This window comes from Neoarthrinium moseri (genome assembly GCF_022829205.1).
Source record: "Neoarthrinium moseri strain CBS 164.80 chromosome Unknown scaffold1_Wmoseri_CBS_16480, whole genome shotgun sequence".
Taxonomy (NCBI): domain Eukaryota; kingdom Fungi; phylum Ascomycota; class Sordariomycetes; order Amphisphaeriales; family Apiosporaceae; genus Neoarthrinium; species Neoarthrinium moseri.
The window spans coordinates 636,646-655,394 of NW_026055115.1; the positions used below are offsets into that span (position 1 = coordinate 636,646).

Sequence of the window (18,749 nt, forward strand, 5' to 3'; positions counted from 1 at the left end):
ATGTCAATATCGCCAGGTCACCAGATCACTGCTTGTTCCGAAGGCACGGCGAAAATGACGAAGCGTGAGACTGGTTTGAAGACTTCTCACGGAGCGTCGTTGCGAGGCTTTGCCCACACCTCGCAGAGATGTCAGCTTCGCCACCCTGTGCTACGGGCCGGATTTGGTGGGTGGGTGGGTGAGTTGTCGATATGCACCACACGCGGGTGGGTGCATATGCAGGACTTGGTCAGCGCGAGCGTAGATTCGCTGGGGTAATTACGGATGGTTTATATGTCAGCCACCAGTGTAACCCCATGCTGAGAGCACCGAGAATGAGGTGGAGAGTCGAGGCTGGGCCCGTTGCTGCAGGTGGATCTCGACTCCAAAGTCAAAAGACCGTTATGAATATTTGACTTATATACATGTATAGAGCTGGTTTCAATGGCGACTGTACTGACATCTCGGCTGCCAGTGGGGCTAAAGCCATCAGTTGCTACATTTCGCACCTACCAGTATTGCATGCCTGAAAAGAAGGGAGAAACGCATGGATAGAGAAAATTGTGCTGTTCTTCAAAGGTCTATTACTATTGCTTGAAAAACACTCAATCGGTTTATTCGCCTACGATAGACTGGCTTAAGACACTTCGCTGGTGTCGACTTACGTTACAATATATCACGATGTCGCTATCCAAACCCTCGGACTTCTAGAAATCCTAAATAATCGTGTTTCTACCGTACTCCAATAACGCCCTAATATCAAACAAAGTGAGCTCATTCGTCTACCTTGGCGCCCCAGTTCATACGCTTTTTAGTCCTCAGCATCCAAGACCAGTGTTCCCAAGGGTCCTTCGCCAGGCTCGTCATCTCAATGACATCAGAATCCTTCGGTCCACCAACGGCCAGTCCGTGGTGAATTGCGAGCCTTGCATACTTGGTCGCCATCCACGGGTCGCCCGCCCCGTTGTACTCAATGGCTGCGTACGTATAGGCCTCGTAGAGATTGGACCATAACCTCTCCTCTTCGTACAGTGATACCAGAAGCTCGGCCATGGAGGGAGTCGCCTGAGAGTAAGGATCCCAATTGCGCAACTGCTTGCGAAGCTCTAGGATTTGCTGGATGCGAGCATCAGAGGCTGCCGTGAAGTGCTTGTTCTGTGTGCATGCGCTACAAGAGCAAGGAAAATGCCACGAGTTGTTCAGCCGGTTCAGACGGTCCTTTTGTGTTTGTATCGGGCTACGAAACGATGAGACACCTAGCAAGCAATGAGAGGGAACTGAGCCGGACTTACTCGATGTATGATATGGTGATCTCTTCGCCTGCCGCTATTCGGCGAACTGCATGCACATGCTGTGTATACGTCTCTGGGTCAAATTGATAGTCGGCGTTAGGCCGGCAGTCATGGTTCATTCGAGAGACTGTATAACGTTAGCTATCTACACTCGACTTGCAAAACGCTTTGTGAGGAACTCACTCTCTGGGAAAACTGTGTAGAAATTCTCCTCTTCATCGTCATTCTTCTTGGTGACGAGGCCGGTATCTTGAATGTCGAACGCGTTCGTGAGAATGACCTTTGAGACTTGTGTCTGGTAGTTCTCAGCATGGTCGTGAGTGGAAAGGTTGAGGAAGGCCGTTCTGTGCCTCTTAGGCAGATTTTCCACTGCCGCGGCCTGCATTTCAAGAAGCTGGGCTTCTGTGACCTCATAAAAGACGCTGTAATCGATCATGACCGACGCCGATGTGCTCATGATATGGTCTCCCATCTCCAGGTTTTGCGTCGCTATTAAGCCCATGCCCTTTCCTGGCACCTCTGCAACCATCCACCGTGGACTCTCCTCGGCATTCAATTCATCAATCGCTTCCGATACTTCCGGATCGTTGAAGACCTTTGATTTGGCAATCTCAATTGCTCGCTCTGGACTGGTAAGAATCCCAATACCCCTTCCCGCAAATTCTGGGTCAGAATACACGCAGAACTCCTTGGTACCATTCCGAGCACAAGGCGTCGCATGAGGCCATAACGCCGCTGCTTGAGCGCGATCCTCAGCAATAGGATCTTCTAGTATGGCAACTGGATGCTCGTTGGAGCATAGCGGACTTTCGCAGACGCCTAGTAGGTCTTGCGATTTGGCTGCGCCGTAATCGACAAGGTGAGCCACCGGATCTTTAGCGAGCACTGCTGCCACATACGGATAACACAGGATGAACCGTGATGACCTCATTTTGGAGATGGTGGATTCTAGGGGGATGCTATTAAGTCAAGTAAAGAATGCGCAGCAAATGGCTTGCAGCGCAAACCAGGTTATAAGTCATTTCATTGAAGGTGTTCCGCACCATTTCGGGCACGGAAGCTAAGGCGCAGCTCAAGGAATTGTCGCGTTTCAACATGATCGCCCTCTCTTGTTTGAAGTGAACTTGCTTTGACCAGGGGGTGGGCAATATGGAAACAAACGATCCAATGCCCCAGGGTTCTCCAACCCAAACCGTCCCACTGTCTGACCGGATAGCACGCTCAGCACTTGCAGGTCCCTAATTCTGGGGATTGCTCAGCGTCGCGGGGAACACGGAGTATGTAGCATCATATACAGGCCGATCCAATGTGGGGCACTGAATCCCAACATGGTGTCGTATCAGATCTGTCGCAGCTTCTGGGCTGCGAGAAATTGGCAAGGTAATTTGGCTCTGTGCACCCTTCGTGGCTGTCGCGCTGGCCTACGCATCATGGTAACCCTACATCTAGTAAAGCATATTTGAAAATGTAGTGATTGGCATTGACTGGTACGATCGCAGGGCTGGCACCCAGGGCGGAACATATGAATAGTAAGAGAACCTGCGACTTGGCCTTCCGAAATACCAGGGTAGTGGAGGACGAGCACCTGAGCAGTTTGGGATGATGCAGGGGCCGCCAGTAAGCGAATAGGCTAAATATCTCAGCCTGCAGTTCTCCACACCAGGGACCTTAAACTTAACCTTCTAACACAGCAGATGCTACCGGATGAGAAGTTGGTATCGACTTATGTAATATGCATACTGTCATTGAGACGTGGCCTTGCAGTATAGGTGGTTTAGAGCCTCATCCTGCATTCTCGTATCTACGATGAGACAATCTGCCCTGTCTACAATTGTAGGTGAGGTAGGAGCAGTTCAATCTTGAAACCAATCTCAGGGTAGCTCTAGCTGTGAAGAACAGACAAATTCGTCGAGCAGAGAGTATCGACCAGCGCTTCTTCCAATGTCTCAAACCGAGATGCTTCTTGTGCTCAATCAACTGAAAAGTCACGTCAGGCGCAGCTTCATCACTAGGGATAGGAGACCATATGTAAGCACCACGACTTTGTAAGAGAGTATTGTCACTTCGACAGTGGCCACGTGAACCGACGTATTGCTGATCTAGAGGGAAGATCTTAACGGTGGTGGAATACGTCAGTTTCTGCTACGACGACCTCGCCTTGGGCTCTCCCGATCTTCGCGAAGGCGTAGATCCTAGTGGATGAAAACAAGCGTGGATTGGACAGACTAGATGCAAAGTCGGATTACATGCATCGTGCCCTGCAAAATATACCTGTCTAAGAAGTTGACCTACTTGATGATTGACTGTGGCGGCTTGTTGGCAAGTTCAGATCTGATAAGTGACTAAGTCGGTTGAGTGCTCGGAGGTGGACACAAGAGCTATCAAGGCGAACATGTTCTGCAGAAAGATTCAATCCCTCTCATTAGCTAAGCCATTTGAATGGCGAGTACTATTTTTACAAGCGCACTAGGCGGCTTATTGATCCTGAAGAAGTCGCTCCATGTAAATGCAAAGGGTATATATAAAGTGATCCCAACCGAGCCCGACAAGTGTCCATGTCGCGCGAGACCGTCTATAACCCCAGAACGCCACTAATGCAAATGCAGATTCCAAGTCCTATTTCCCCAATATCCTGTTCCTCCGGGGGCTAAGCCGGGTATAGCTCCCGCCTCCTGTTCCTTTTCCATGTTGTAACCGGTCCGTCATTTCAGTACGCCCGCGCGCATCTTTCAGATAGCGTTGGCAATCCAGCTGATCTCATCAGTCAGCTCATTGAGACCTGCGTCCAGGCCATTCAGACTCAGAAGCGAAGTGTTTCCAATCGGGACGTCACTTTCATTCCGAGTAACGACGTCTGGGTAACCAAACGCACACGTTGATCTGTTTGTCGCAGGGTACTTCTGACCACTGGTTGCTGGCTGTGGCAGGCTATAGCCTGCAAAGGGCTGGTGACGATGCTGGCCGTTCATAGCATCATTTGGACCGGAATGAGGCAGATCATCCTCGTTCGACTCATCAAAGAATGAGAAGTTGACGTTTGCGGGTGAGCTGACGAATTGAGGGGAGATAGGAGATGCAACGCTTGATGAAGTTGCGGAAAAAGACAAGTATGATCGAGAAGTATCTAGCATGACAACTGGCTTTGGGCCTGTCATACCAGTGTCGGATGAGCTCACTTCTCCTGCGTGCCGCTCTGGCACGAGCGTGGTCATCGACTCGTTGTTGCCATTGACCGACGACGAGGATAAGCTCCGCTGAAACGGGGGAGGCGAAAGCGTCGTGAAAGGCGCGGTCTCCGAGACCGTAGAGGTAGCAAAGTTGTCGTCGTCCTCGATATCCTCTACTATCTCGTCTGGTATAGTGAGTTTATGGGCTTGGCCCGGAAGGAATTGTGGCATTGGCGTGTCTTCAGAGAGGAACCTTCGAAGAGACTCCGGAGAGAGGTCGCGTGAACGGCAACTATCGGAAGGCGTGGTGCTGCGGCTCTCACCGAGCCTGGCACCTAGGCCGGCACCGAAAGGCACATCCTCAGAGTCTCGGCTATTGAGAGATCTACTGCCATCACTCGAACGGCTGGACGGTCTCAACCCCAAAAAGCGCCGGGCCACACCGGCCCAGCTTGGTGAAGGCGATAACGAACGGGCCGATGCCTTGTGTCTCAATTGGATCGGATGCGATGTTGGTATCCTTGGTCCGAATGAGTCGGGAACAGGTGGAGCTGGTCTCGGAGTAGTGAACTTGTCTCGAGGATCCATTGTCTTGAAGTCGGTAGCATGTAGTGAGTTCATTGAGGCGCTCCTAGACCTCGACGAGAATTCGACCGGCACCTCAAGCGTGTTGACTGTCTGACCTGGAAGATAAGGACAAACATTTGTACTCGGCCTGCTCGGATCGTGTGTCTCAGTGGAGCCATCCACCTCATACTAGCATCATCAGTACAACTCGTCCCCATCCCAGGGTGAAAAATACTCACATAGTAGTAATATGTCTCTCCCATTTTGAGACCTCCACTACGCTTCTGGATCCCGCCTCCACTACCGATCTCTTGAAAAGTGTGACACCCGCGCCATTGGCCCGGGTCGCGTCTACCGTCACGTTCCATTCTGTAGCAGTTGGAAAAGTTGTCCCAAGAACCCAAGAGTTGTACCGAGCTCACTGATGGGTGGGTGCGCCTACATATGGAAAAGGTGAGCCTTATGTCCGACGGAGTGATCAAGAACTGCGCAGAAGAAGAAAGGAGCTGAGCAACACGTTGTCCCAGTAATCACCGGAAAGCAACATGAGCAGCGAGCGATACGAAGTAATCCCATTCATCTGACAGCTGTCATCATGGTCTATGCGCAAGCTGGATTAGGAAGAAAAAAGCAAGGAGTTGACGGGGCACTTGCTCCCAATGCTCTGGGTAACAGGGATGTTAGGGCATTCCATGCAGCATTGTCAGGTACCATGACTGCCGATGCCGATAATCTGACCATTCCCCCTTGCGCTGTTCCTGGCCAGCGTGGCAGGGCTGACGGGGAAAGATGTGTCGGAGCATGGGTTTTTTTTCTGGGTGAGATCTGACCTGCGCGTGGCCCCCCTGTGGACCGTGGAAGGGAATTTCACTGCAATTGGCAACCCAGCCTGCAAGAATCGTTGGCTGCCAACCCAGGTGACTGGGACAGGCCCTATGCGTTACGTGCGCAATGGCTGAACCAAGTGTGAAATCCGAAATGAGGATGTTGCATGAAAAAAGAAAGAATAAACTCTGTCTTAAGACCCAAGGATTGGAGATGAACCACCAAGGACCTCTGAACAAATGAAAAGCGCCAGGCCCAAACAAGACGCAACCAGTGCAAAACGAGTGAGACTCACAGCAAAAAAGTAAAGAGTGTCATCGTGGGATCCACCACAAGATCTCGAGACGGAGTCGACTCCATGATTGCAGGTGGATGAGGATAGGTATATATTTTGAACCCGCCAGTGCAGACGCCAGGGCCCGATAGTTAGCCGCGCCTGCTGCGTCTCAGTCCCCCTAGAATAGCAATGCGAGATTCCTATCCTGGTTCGGCGACATGTTACAGATGCCACAGGAAGTTTCTTTGATTGCTCAGTCCCGTGTGATGGAAGAGGACCGGAATGGCCAATGGTGTTTGTGGTGGTCAGGTCGGAAGCGCCGAGATGACCAGATCCGGTCGTCGTCGAAGTGGGCGGCGCTTACAGGACCGGGCACGTTCAGGGGTCCCGGCCAAGAAGGTCTTCTGGTGCGTCTGAGCAGTGCACGAGAAAGGACACCCAAAGTGTGGCGGCCAGAATGAGAGACAAGGCCACGCCAGATTTCTTCTTCAAGAACGATAAGATGTAGTGCTTTTGTAGGAGAGATTGTCAGTCTGAAAGCCTTCGATCGTGGGATGCGGCTGACACCAGCGTGGGTACGGCGATATTAAGCTCCCCCAGAGCGAACGCTAAAGCCCCAATAGCTTGGACCGCAACCAACGGGTCCTAAGCCACTATGGCCTGTAATCTTGCGAACGGGGCTTGGTCTGATCTGAGATTGGCTATTTCAGGCCTCCGCTAACTTATTGCAAGGTTTAGGTCGTGCACGGAGTTAATTGGCGCCCCAGCCCTCCCACGGCATTCCGAAATAGATGGGCAAGATGGGATGAAAGGCTGAAGAAACCTAGTTACGGCAAAGTTGGTTCGTGAATGAGGAAGTCGAGATAACATCAGCACTTCTCAATAAAGAGGAAAAAGTAATGATGACGGACGAACTGCAGGAGATGGGCTGAGGGCTCTGGGTGAAGAGGGAGATCTTCCCTCCTTCGGTGCTTGGTGAGCTGCGGATTCGTACCTAGTTTGGGCTATCACGTCGAGCACGATGATGGGCAGCGGGCATGCATGATGCATCACGACGAACGTACATATCATTAGACCGTGCATGATGCAGGTTCATCCGTGACATACCAGACGAACCATGCTACAGTCTCATCCACGCAAATGCGGGCATCTTCCCGAGAGCGTTATCTCAATGGAGTTTGCGTGCAACACGCCAACACCTATTCAACGCAGCACGCAATGCTGCACTGTATGCCCATGAGAGAGTGGTGACATGCATCCGCTATTAGTCGGCCTATTGGCAGGCTGTGTGACGAAAACGGCCAAGGCCAGTGCGCTGTGGCCGCATGTTACAAGTCTATGAGAGGCTGACGACGCACGTGTTGGCGCTTCCTCTGGCAACAAATCGTCCAATGGGAGCCCCAAGCGCGAAGGGAGCTGCAAGTTTCTCCGGAAGCCTTGACTCGGGAGCTTCGACCCTGCATGCGGCGTCGTCCTATTACGGATTATTGAGACCACAAAGCCTAGCTCTTCGGCAGACTCAGGAGCGGTATTCCCTGGTCTTCGGCGCCGCAGAACGTGGGCGGAGACGACATGTTGTCATTGAATTGTCATCGTCGTGTGGTTCCAGTGCATCAAAACCAGGTTTTCATGGTCCACGAAAAATTTCGCTCAAGTTCATGGGATGGACCCTGAAAGCGAAGTGGACGTCGGGCACCGACAATTGATCTATTACAGACAGAGCTGCAGGTGCCGAATGAGGCTCACCACATTATCAGCAAGGAGTCACAAATGTGCTCCCTGCTGAACCTCAAGAAAGGGAGCAGTCCGACGATGGATCTTTGCGGGCGGAACCACAATTTGCATTCTATTACACAGACAATGGTTTCGGCTCGGTATTTGGGATCGGACGGCAGATGGTGATCTAGATTTAATCCGTGCAAGTTTAACCTTGCCGCTCCCCATGGCCCCATTCGCGTCGCGCTACCTTGCATCATCCTACGATCCAGTTCTCATAGACACGAGAAAGATACTCCATCCTACTCATTCATTGCCGGGGAAACCTTTCAAAGATAACTGCTTAGTCAAGCGACCAAACTTCACGGCTCAAGCATGACCATTATCCACTCGGCCTCATTGATTGCAGGTGCTCAATCGGCCGTAGGCACCGTACTCCGACCAATGTTGGTGCGTTGCCGTGAGTCCCTGGTAGGAATTCAGCTCAGCGCCAGCACAGGCCTGAGCGCCCCACGATTCAGCTGGGCTTAGGGGAGTGGACCATGGCACCTCAGCAGAATTGAGAACGGGTGATTTCCGAAGTAGAATACCAGCTGGTTCTCGTCAAAGGCGTGCATAATCAATCGATTCGATCGAGCACGGCATGGAGCAATGACCCAACCCTTCGTGTACATGGCAGTTGGTAAGCAGGCTCTCATCTCATCTCTCCAGGAAGAAGATGGTGTGGTATGCCATCAGACTGCCACGTTGGGCCCAGTAGCACGGAACAGTGTGGGTCAAGTCCATCTTGGGGCGCGTCTGGCCAGGGACTTGAACGCCTCGGCTACTATATTTAGGCATACTTGATGACGGCAACATAGACAGAGAGAGAGATGTATCTTACCAGTGGCTTGGGTATTTGATGACATATTTTACAACATACAACTGTTGGTGGAACGGGTCTTCTTCAACCCTGTAGTAGCCCCACAGGCTACACGCCAAATTGTTTACCTTGTTGATGTTTGTCTAATGCCCTTACGGTGTGCCACGACAGCAATCGAGTAGCACAGCTGTCCGAAAACAGGTTCCATGAATCCAGCTGAGTGGCACATGCATGCTTACGCCTGGGGCTTTATTGATTGCCGATGTCCCAGGTGGCACATATTTTCACCGTATTGGTAAAGCTTTGTTGTAGATGTGGCACGTAGCCAGGCTTGTTCAGCCAAGCAATCCTACCGTATTGCGGTCGGAAATGTGATAGTTCTGAACTGTATCCATTGACTAGGTAAGAGGCAGCGAGGTGTATTCGATTGCAGGAAGCGCATAAAGATGGAGAAATTTGTTGCCATTCTCGAGGAGCATGCATGATATGATGTAGGACAAACTGGGTTGTTGTGAGTGCGCATCCGCCTCTAAGGTTTTATGGTCGGGGCTCGAAGAAAACTTCCACCAGATGGTTCGCAACATCTCCGTACATGTGACTTATCTGCAGATGACTTTGACTTGAAGATGCTACTAGGTATGCCGACGTTGTCTTCCTCAGTATTTTGAGACTAGGGGCTCTGCTAGTATGCATCACAATGTTGACCACTATCTTTCGATAATACACATACACTCTGATTGAGTCTGGCATAGGCTTCACATATACTAACCAACTATCTCTTAGAACTGAGCATTCTGACCACGCGTCAGCTGGGATGCAGGAGTCGAGAACTGGCGCTAGCCCCAAGGTTGGGGATCGATGATAGTCAATCGACAGGCGTTGCTCTCTGATGATATGCCGCCGGAACTATTGGGTTCGCCATGCTAGTCACAATGTCAACAATTGACTTATTGTCTCGAAATTGAATCTGAACATTCAATTTCGCCCCTTCCAGACCACATAACGCGTTTGTGATATTCCTGTCATCATGTCACATTATAAGCTGTGAATTGCTCCAATCTATAGCAAAACTCGTCGCATCCCTCTGTGCACCAGTCCAAAATAGCTCAAGATACCTTTGAACGAAATGACATCTCCATCTTCGCAAGAGTAGTTTGTTAGCTCATTGGAAGCTGCCTTGGAAGCTTAGAGCAACATGTACCAGAGCCAACGTTCTCTTTCCGTCTTCCGAAGGAATTGGAAGCACCTCGGTAGCCTTGAAGAAACTGGCAGTAGGAGGCCACTGGTAGTGATCACAGGATTGATTGTTCTGGTGGTATAGAAACCTATATCAAGGCTCCCTTGTCTATCGCATGCATCACTTCATGCACCCAAATGTTACTTCATTGATAAGATGCACGTTCCTACTTTGACATCGAACCTACTGGCTGATGTGGAATATAGCTATATTCAGGGCTATATGGCAGATTACGTGCTAGACCCTAGCGTCAGACTATGTTATGGACTGAAATGACATATTCTACTTGCATCATGTCATTCACGAAGGACATGGACTGCGTTCGTCCAGTCTTTAAGCATTCAGATTGGTTTGGGGCCAGAGGTCCTGACCAATGCAGCATAGCCGCAAATGCCTCCATCGGCAGGGGTATCTGCATAGGAACCCCAATTTTCGGAAATTCAGAATGTTGTCAGCCTCACCTAATTCGTACGCGTATCAATCTGTTTGGCATGCGTGCGTACTATGCGACTGATCAATATCGACTCATTTGAGCTTCACGAGTTCGTTGAAAATGAGCTCCCACTGTACGCGATACTGTCACATACTTGGGGTGACGAGGAGGTGTCGCTGAGCGACTTAGCCGATCTGAGCAAGGCACGGACAAAACAGGGGTTTCAGAAGATACAGTTATGCTGCAGGGAAACCAGAGACTACGGGCTTAGCTGGGCCTGGGTAGATACTTGCTGTATCGACAAGACGTCCAGCGCAGAGCTTGCAGAGGCCATCAACTCCATGTACAGATGGTACAGTGAAGCCGTGGTCTGCTTCGCCTGGCTTTGTGACGTCTCAGACCTGACGGATTTCGAACAGCCGATCCGCGAGGCGCCACGGTGGTTCTCTAGGGGTTGGACGCTCCAGGAGCTAATCGCTCCCTCGACAGTAATCTTCTTCTCGAGAAGCCGGGAGCGATTAGGCACGAAAGATGACCTGCGGGTGCCAATATCCGCCCTCACAGGCATAGAAGGTCCCGTTCTGTTGAACTTAGTCTCTATGGATAGGATTCCCGTGGCGAAGAAAATGTTTTGGGCAGCCCGTCGTACCACCACAAGGGCAGAAGACCTCGCGTATTGTTTGCTGGGGATATTCGACATAACCATGCCGTTGCTGTATGGTGAAGGCAAGAGAGCGTTCACGCGCTTACAAGAAGAGATCCTGAAACGCACAGACGATCATACAATATTCCTTGGAGGGCTCTTGACCAAACGAAAGCTAGGGGAATATGGCGTTGGAATGTTCTCAGAGAGCCCTTCGGATTTCGACCTCCAGTGGGAATGCCAGAAAACTGAAGTTCCGTCCTCGGATATCCCGCCAAGACTAGTGGGAAATCAGTTGCATATTACCTTGCCCATCACCTTGATACATTCGCCCAGGCTCGCGAAAGCAGAGATCATAGGCGCAGGCTGGGTCTTGGACCGAGACTATAGTGACGGTTTCCTCGTACAGGGGGCACTCGACTGCCATCTTGGCGATAGCCAACTAACGAGATACTTTCTCCTGGCAACTGCAGATGACCTACACAGCCCATGTCTGCGATTGTTGCCAGTTCCGAACAGTATGCAGTGGGTTCCTTTGCAAGACGTTCAAAGTTGGACCAAGAGGAAATGTATCGTTGCATCGTGCGAACCTCGAGAGAAACTGCAGCCTGACTTGAAGTTTCATGACGACTTTGACAGATGGAGGTCCCTAAGGCTGGCAGAAGAGCACTCCGGGATAGCGTCCACTCGAATTCTCGTGGATCTGATCTTTCACAACGAGAGGTTTCGCACAGAGTCGGTGATAGTCGCGTGGGGACTCAAGGGGCATTCTGCTATCTGTAGAGTGACCGATAGTATGCCTGGTGGCGAAAACATGCACCATCTAGACTTGGATTCGCTTTACGAACGCGGCCAGGATATTATCGATGAGATTCTCACTTATGATCTGGACACTGACAAAATATCACGGAGGCGAAATGTTAACATTCGATTTTCTCGAAATTATGAGTCTGGGAGCAAGTTAATGGTTGTGGTGCGTCGTACAGATGTCCTGCAGGTGCACATTCATGCATGAACCGCGTCGTAGGGGGAAGGGTTTGCACAAGAAGCCAAGGCGGACTATAATGCATCATATTTCCAGTCAAGATGAAATATATTCAATAAGCCATTGAAAACTATCCCTATGTTGCTGAAGGGGGTATCTCTAAGTTGCAAAATACCAAACTCCGATGCTTTACCAAACCATGTTGTTTCTACTCAATTCTATACCAATGCCCCACTTTCTATCCCATCATGTTCATCGTAAAACTGCCTGTTCTGGCACCACCGAGGATTTGCTGACCTTCCATTGGGTTTGTCCTTGGTAGTATAGCCCTACGACCCTCTTCGACCGGTGTTGCGTCGCTATCGGGACTCTCGATGGCGGGAGAAGGGGTAGAGTCCGATGTGGAAGACTCCTCCTCAATTGTGTAAGTCTTCATATTGGACTCTGCATAGCTGAAATGGCGGCCAGGAACCCCTGGCTGGGTAGGAGATTCAGCGGTGTCAGTATCGAAGAGACCGGATTGTAGTGCCGCAGATGATCTTGTTGTTTCCGTCCCCTTCCCTCGTTGACGAACACTGAGGCTGGATCTCAATGAGGCTGGTAGACTATCATCTTCCCACGCCTTCCAACATTCGGCGTCCAAATCTAGCATCTGATTTGTGAGGTAGTCTCTGTTCCGTTTCAAAGTCTCGGTCGCCTTTTTCACCTCTGTATCCCAATGGTCCCTTAGCCATTTGAGTAAGCCATCCAGACGGGCTTCCTCTGACTTCGAAAGAGCTTTGTGCGGTGCCTTCTTCAACTGCTTCCTAAATAGCTGTCTCTCTTTCTCTAAAGCGTAATCGCGATCAGTTTGCGAGATGGGAAAGGACACGATGTGGCCATTGTGGCTCAAGGCATGGACAAGCTTCGAAAACTGATGATGATCGAAATTGTTGCTCTGAATGTCGAGCATTGCAAGGCTGCTGTTTGCCGCAATCACGCGACAAAGCTCAGTAATGTCCTCAGCGGCGCCGATGTCGTGGTTGCGGATACGCAGCTGGCGCAGCGTGCTATTCTGTTTGAGCCCGCCTAGTGCGCCAGACAAGCCCCAGCCGAGATGAGCATCCTCAAGCTTACCACTGTAACCAGATAAATCCAGGAATTGCAAAGTTGTGTTACTCTCAAGGAACTTGGATAAGAGCTCCGAGGTGGCTGGTGTGGCACGATCGGGTGGACCTGTACCCACTAGACTCAGATACTCAATCGTTGAATTGTGTGAGAGTGCTGTCAAAAGTTTGTTGAAGTTAGACTCGTGTCTAAATTGGATCATATCGAGATGTAGCCTTTTAGGAGCCTCATTACCATGGATAAGGTCAATCCAGTCGGTGGACCCATCCTCAAGTGGGTTGCTGTTTAAATGCAGATGTATATCGCGGCCTTTGCCTATTCGGCAAAAGATCGCCGTTGCAACTTCCCCGGATATCCCACAGTGGTTAAGAGCAAGTTGTCTGAGTGAATTGGACTCTTCTGACTCCATGTACCGTAGGAACGCAGTGATGGTATCGAAATTGATCTTAAGAGACAGATTAGCACGGGGTCTTCGTACGGATCCGTTCAATAACACGGTTTTGCTCACCTTCCAGCCCGAGAGATTGACCTCCTCGAGCCTCCATGCGTCACTGTATGGGGATGTATTCCAAGGACGGAAGAGTGGGCCATCCATGTGTCCCTTTAGACAGTATGCCATATCTAGCCGGCGTAGCTTACTCGATTCCCTGAGAGTCTGAGACACTCGACCTGCCTCGAGACAGCTGAGATTGTTTGAGAGTTCGAGTGTTTCTAGGCTATGTCGCTGCTCATGAATACCTTCCCAAAGAGTTATGTTCGCCATTTCGTCAAGCTGGCAACGAGAAAAACTCAGACCCTTCATACAGTCCGGGTGGCTCTGGAATGTTTGATCTGTTCGCATGTCAGATCCATGATATCTCAAGTAATACAACTCTTTACGGTTCACTTACACAACTCTGAGATATCAGTGGCATCCAGTGCATTCCCGTTGAGGACTACCGATTTGCACCGTGTCTGTAGCGATCTCACAAGTAAAATGATTGGTGGTACGATATCGCAGCCTTGAAAGATAAGGGAAGGGGTTGAGACTTCTGTTGTTGGTCGTCTGGATGCTTTTGGCAGAACGTCACTAAAGTCCACATGCCTTATCGATTCAGACCCCAACAACATGGCCACAACCTCCTGGAACAGGATGGAGGACTTCTCTGCGACTTCGAACTCATCACGCGTCAAGCTTCGTTTCCCTAGACTTCTGTTAGCGTTCCATCGTAGCTATCCATGTTCGATCCGACCTCACCTGTCCGCGAGAGCCATACTGTCGGCTCAAAGCGGTATGTATTATCAAAAACGTGTGAGAGTGCTTCAAAACTGACGCCGCGGAAGGACAGAGACTTGAAGAAATCATTGAACCGTAAAGCTCGGAAAACAGCCAGTAGCTGATAAGCGGTGTACTCTTTACCGCTTGGCGGAGGTAGCAGCTGGAACTCAGGTGCATGCTTCACATCTCTCCAGTTAACCTTCCACTCTACTGATGCAGAGTGATATGCCTCGAGGAATGCCTCAAGGGTTCTCTTGAACCCGCCGTAATCATCACCTTCCGGGAGCGGTATCTTCTGTGATTCGCCCTCGATGACGAATATCTCGCGGCGTGTCCACAGCGGCCAGGCAGGTTTCAAGAAGGTATCTGCCCTAAAGAAACGGGATAAAACGTTCCTCTGGTGCCGACTAGAGAGTTCAAGCTTGCTAGGTCTGTCAAGGGGTAGGCTAGAACAATTCAGCTTAGTGCTCCTCCAGAAGAGAAGACAGGAATTTCACTTACCGAAAGATGAGATCAAACCGCTCGTCGTTACGACTGGCGCTGACTTTTGAGAGTGCAGCGAGTCCAAACTGAACAATGCTGGGATTGATCCTTTGGCCGGATGGGGAGCGTGTGAATTGGGCCAAGAGACACGTGTTTTTGCTAAAGGCCAAGTAGAATGACGAACCTTCCCTCCAGCCTCTCTTGACCTCTCCCGAATTCACCATTAGGCGTGTGTATGGCCTGCGTGGTACGACGGGGAAAATGTCCAGATGAGCACCCTGTTGCGGGTATTTGGCTTCAAGAATCTGAACCAAATCGATCTCCACATCCGACGGCGTCCTTTCTTCCAAGGTTACTCTCATTCTCTGTTTCACAGCATGCTGAATTTCCTTCAACCAGTCGTCTCGGTCACCCGGAAGAGCAAAATTAAGCTCTATGCTCGTGAAAGCTGATGCTGGGCTGGAGTCCTTCCACCATACTTCAATGCCGAAGCACGGCTTGGTCCCCTCATCTCTGAAAACTGAAACCACTTTCTCTAGTGGTATGTGGACTTCAGCCCCGGCACCGAGGTCCTTGAAAGAAGCCACAGAATTCACCGGCGACAGAGCCTCGATAGCACTGGTTGGCACTGAGACCTGGGGGAACTGTTCCGTAGCAGCAGATCGATTCTTGAACTTGTAAAGCCCGACCGGTGTCAGGACGACGTATTCGCGCTTGTTCTTGAGGAGGGATGTTTCTTCCTGCAGAGGGCCAGACTTGAGAATAGTGCTAGCGTCACCAGAGATGCTTGTTCCTTGGCTGCCGCTTCCCGATGGAGTCGTAGGTCTCGTAGAATTAGATGTACACTCATTGTAATCCTCAGAAGATGCCTTGGAAGGTCGCCGGACAAGATCCTCCTTTCCTTTTCCGTATGGGTTGAGTTTGCGAAGAGTTGACCTGCGCCTTTCCGACAAAGGTGAGGCGAGATCGGTGTCTGAGGCATTGGACAACTGTGACGTCTGAGAACTGATGCTCAGGCTCCTAAGAGCCCTCATAGGTGCCCTAATTGGCGAGAAGGATGAACGTCTTTGCGCCTTGGACGTTCCCTTTCCTTCGAAGATTTGTTGAGCCGCATTTTTGGGTTCCATTTGACAGTGTGGGTTGGTAAAGCAGATGATCGGTCTCAAAGAGACAGTCTCACCTCTTGGTCCACATCGAACGATACGAAGCTAAATGGTATCATGCATACGAAAAGTGAAGAATCGACCCTGGGCCTCTATCGCAACGCTTGTACTCAGCTCTTCCACTGGGTATCAAGTAAATGGAATGTCCCTGTGGGATGCGTTCACTAGTGTCTCAACACGTTACCCGCCCGCGCTGGTCGGAAATGCGTCGACGGCGATGCTGGGAGGTTCTGGGCGACGAAAATTCCCACGCTGCCGAATGGCTGATGTTGAGATAAGCTACCACCAAGGTAAACGAGACTACATGCGTTGCTCTGTGTGATCGGCCAGGATGAGTGCTGAGAACCGGTTTTCCTTGGTGAACCATCCAATGAGAGCGTGGAGGGGCTGCTTGGACTTGGACGACGAGCGAACAGCAATGACCAATAAGAAGCGATTGTCTCGACTGTGGGATCTTGATTCTTACGCAGTGAATCTAACATGCAGCAGTAGTCCCCGTAACCTAAATCGCAGTGCCTTATTCTATCTGCAGAGCAGATGGCGTGAGGATTGAGGTTCGTGAGAGCTTCATGTCGAAGTTCCAAAGTGGAGTTGCTGGGCTAACGACGTCATAGAGTTGGTTATCTGGGACTAAAGAGTGCACGACCCTCACGCTGGATCAATCAACGTTAGTGCAGCGAATGCAACGTCAAGATTAACAAACAGTAGTAGTATATGGACAGGCTTGCTTCACCTCAGGCCTCGCGAGTTGGTACGACCATAGACTTTGTGGGCTCTTACACGAACCCCTATACTCCTATATCATCTGGCCCACTTCCTGGATAAGGTTCAACAGGTCGGCATGTTTCCCTCAAGACAATGACGAAAGGTTGATTACGATCATCGACCGAGACAGCAGGGTGAAACTCGGATGGGTAATAATGTTTGGACCCAATCAAGCCATTCCAGTCAACGATAGGAGATCTACAAACATACCGAAGCACACATCTCTAGCCCCAGAGTGCTAATCCTTCTGCTGGAGGATGTGGAGGTCCTGAAGGAGCTCGTGGCAATTGCCCACAGGGCCACAGGCCTGGCAAGCCTGACAAAGGGGAATGGAGCCGCTCATTGAACCCTGCAAGCGTCCGCAATACCCAGTCCAGTGGAGGGAGATGCTAGTCTAAAGGTTCTGCTCTGAGAGGATCCAAGTTGCTGGAGCGAGATGCTGCAGATGCCAAGGTGTGGACCGAGATCAGTGGATTGATGATCGAAAACCTTGCAAAATGCCGTGACAAGCAGCAAACTCCATGTCCCTGACTGTCCATGTCTTACACCATGTAGGCAACTCCCTCGGGCCAAAGCTACAGAAACTAGCAGTGACTTCACGCTGTACCCAACCGTCTGCACGTTTCCATGTCTCATTTGTGAATCATATACCCACAGCATCTGAAGTCTGCCGTTGCAGATCGCATGGCTCACCTGACCCGAGTCTCAAAGTAGGCCACTGTATGTGGACGCAGTGTACCATAGGATTTTGCCCGTATATGCACTTGGGGGATTGCCTTGTCATACGCTAGCTTGTGCTTTCCCCAGTCCCATTCATGCTGTCGGCGGGAAAAAGCAAGTTCACTCTTCTGGGAGACGGAAGGCGAGCTAGTGCCATCCTTCGATCCCGCGATAGCTTCCTAGCGGCGCATGACAGCTCAAGAATTTGATTCGTGTAGGTCGTCCCGGGCCATTAGGAGCAGATTGGTAAATTGTCGAGGCACGCATTCCCACCGGTGAGTGGAGTGGTTTGATACGCCGCTGCCCTGGCTTGCTGGCCGGAGACGCCCGCCTGCCCAACAGCTGAAAATCAGTTCGGAGCCCTGTTATTGGTGATAATAATTGATCGGATAACGAAATGCGTCTCTCTGATTCCTTCCCGGGTCAAAGTGCACCCCACGTCCTTGATTAACGAGACATGCTCAACATTGCCAAATACCGATCTGATGTTTGCCCTCGAAACATTGCGACGGGGATTGCGTCGTCGTCCGCACATCCTGCCGAAGTAGCTGACCGCTCAGTCCGCCCCCCGGCCCCCATCGTGAAGTTGGGAACTTTAGATCCAAAATGGGTTGAAACGCGGCGGGTTTCAAGTTGGAGATCGTTTGGCCACCCCCTGTCTCTGGTTGCAGGGGCGGCCCCTCGCCTGGCTGATCTGGGCCCACCTTTTACATCTGCAGATGGCGCCCGTGTTGACTTCAGGGACCGCTGGTTCCGAGATCACGACTCCATTGGCTTATCAGCAATCCAAGCTATGCAGCACCCAATCAACTTGATGTTTTGCCGGACCTTGCCCGTTGGTTTTGAGCGCTGACCGTGCCGTTGCAATGGGCAATGTTGGTTTGTTTCCTCGATTCCCGTGAAGATCTGCTTCCTGAAAAATGAGTTTCTTGTCTCTGCCAGTGAGAGAGTGCCCAGAGGATGGCACTGTACTCGGAGGAGCTGAGACCTGGCCCTGCTGGCTTCTGGGCTGGGAGTGCTCACACTCGCGCTCACGAAAGCTGAAAGTAGCACTCAATCTGACCGGTGGCGGTTGTTGTCATAATTACACAATAATAGTATGGCCTATTATCGGCGGTGAAGGAATGGTGAGATGAACCGGAGGACGACCCATTATGCAGAAACCAGTGCCATATCAAACATGGACCACTTGGTTACCGAGCCAGAGGAACCAAAAGCCTAGTTCGTCCTTAGCAACCACACGCGGCAGACGGGCGCTAGAACAACGCGC

General features: G+C 50.9%; 4 protein-coding genes across 4 annotated transcripts; 1 reads left to right on the top strand and 3 right to left on the bottom strand.

The window, feature by feature from the left end:
- Nucleotides 1-753: 753 nt before the first annotated feature.
- Nucleotides 754-2,202, bottom strand: JN550_000187 (uncharacterized protein; the record flags this gene model as incomplete). The annotated part of the gene is made up of 3 exons (XM_049313113.1): nt 754-1,216; nt 1,272-1,398; nt 1,455-2,202. The coding sequence occupies 3 exons, from the start codon at nt 2,200-2,202 to the stop codon at nt 754-756; spliced, it is 1,338 nt and encodes a 445-aa protein (XP_049177476.1).
- Nucleotides 2,203-4,000: 1,798 nt separating this feature from the next.
- On the bottom strand, nt 4,001-5,373 carry JN550_000188 (uncharacterized protein; the record flags this gene model as incomplete). The annotated part of the gene is made up of 2 exons (XM_049313125.1): nt 4,001-5,194; nt 5,245-5,373. 2 exons carry the CDS (start codon nt 5,371-5,373, stop codon nt 4,001-4,003), a joined length of 1,323 nt encoding a protein of 440 aa, XP_049177477.1.
- A 5,053-nt stretch (nt 5,374-10,426) lies between these two features.
- JN550_000189 (uncharacterized protein) lies at nt 10,427-12,013 on the top strand (the record flags this gene model as incomplete). Its single annotated transcript, XM_049313136.1, has 1 exon — nt 10,427-12,013. One exon carries the CDS (start codon nt 10,427-10,429, stop codon nt 12,011-12,013), a length of 1,587 nt encoding a protein of 528 aa, XP_049177478.1.
- Nucleotides 12,014-12,221: 208 nt separating this feature from the next.
- JN550_000190 (uncharacterized protein) lies at nt 12,222-15,865 on the bottom strand (the record flags this gene model as incomplete). The annotated part of the gene is made up of 5 exons (XM_049313147.1): nt 12,222-13,535; nt 13,599-13,921; nt 13,981-14,274; nt 14,328-14,794; nt 14,850-15,865. The coding sequence occupies 5 exons, from the start codon at nt 15,863-15,865 to the stop codon at nt 12,222-12,224; spliced, it is 3,414 nt and encodes a 1,137-aa protein (XP_049177479.1).
- Between the last annotated feature and the right edge of the window lie 2,884 nt (nt 15,866-18,749).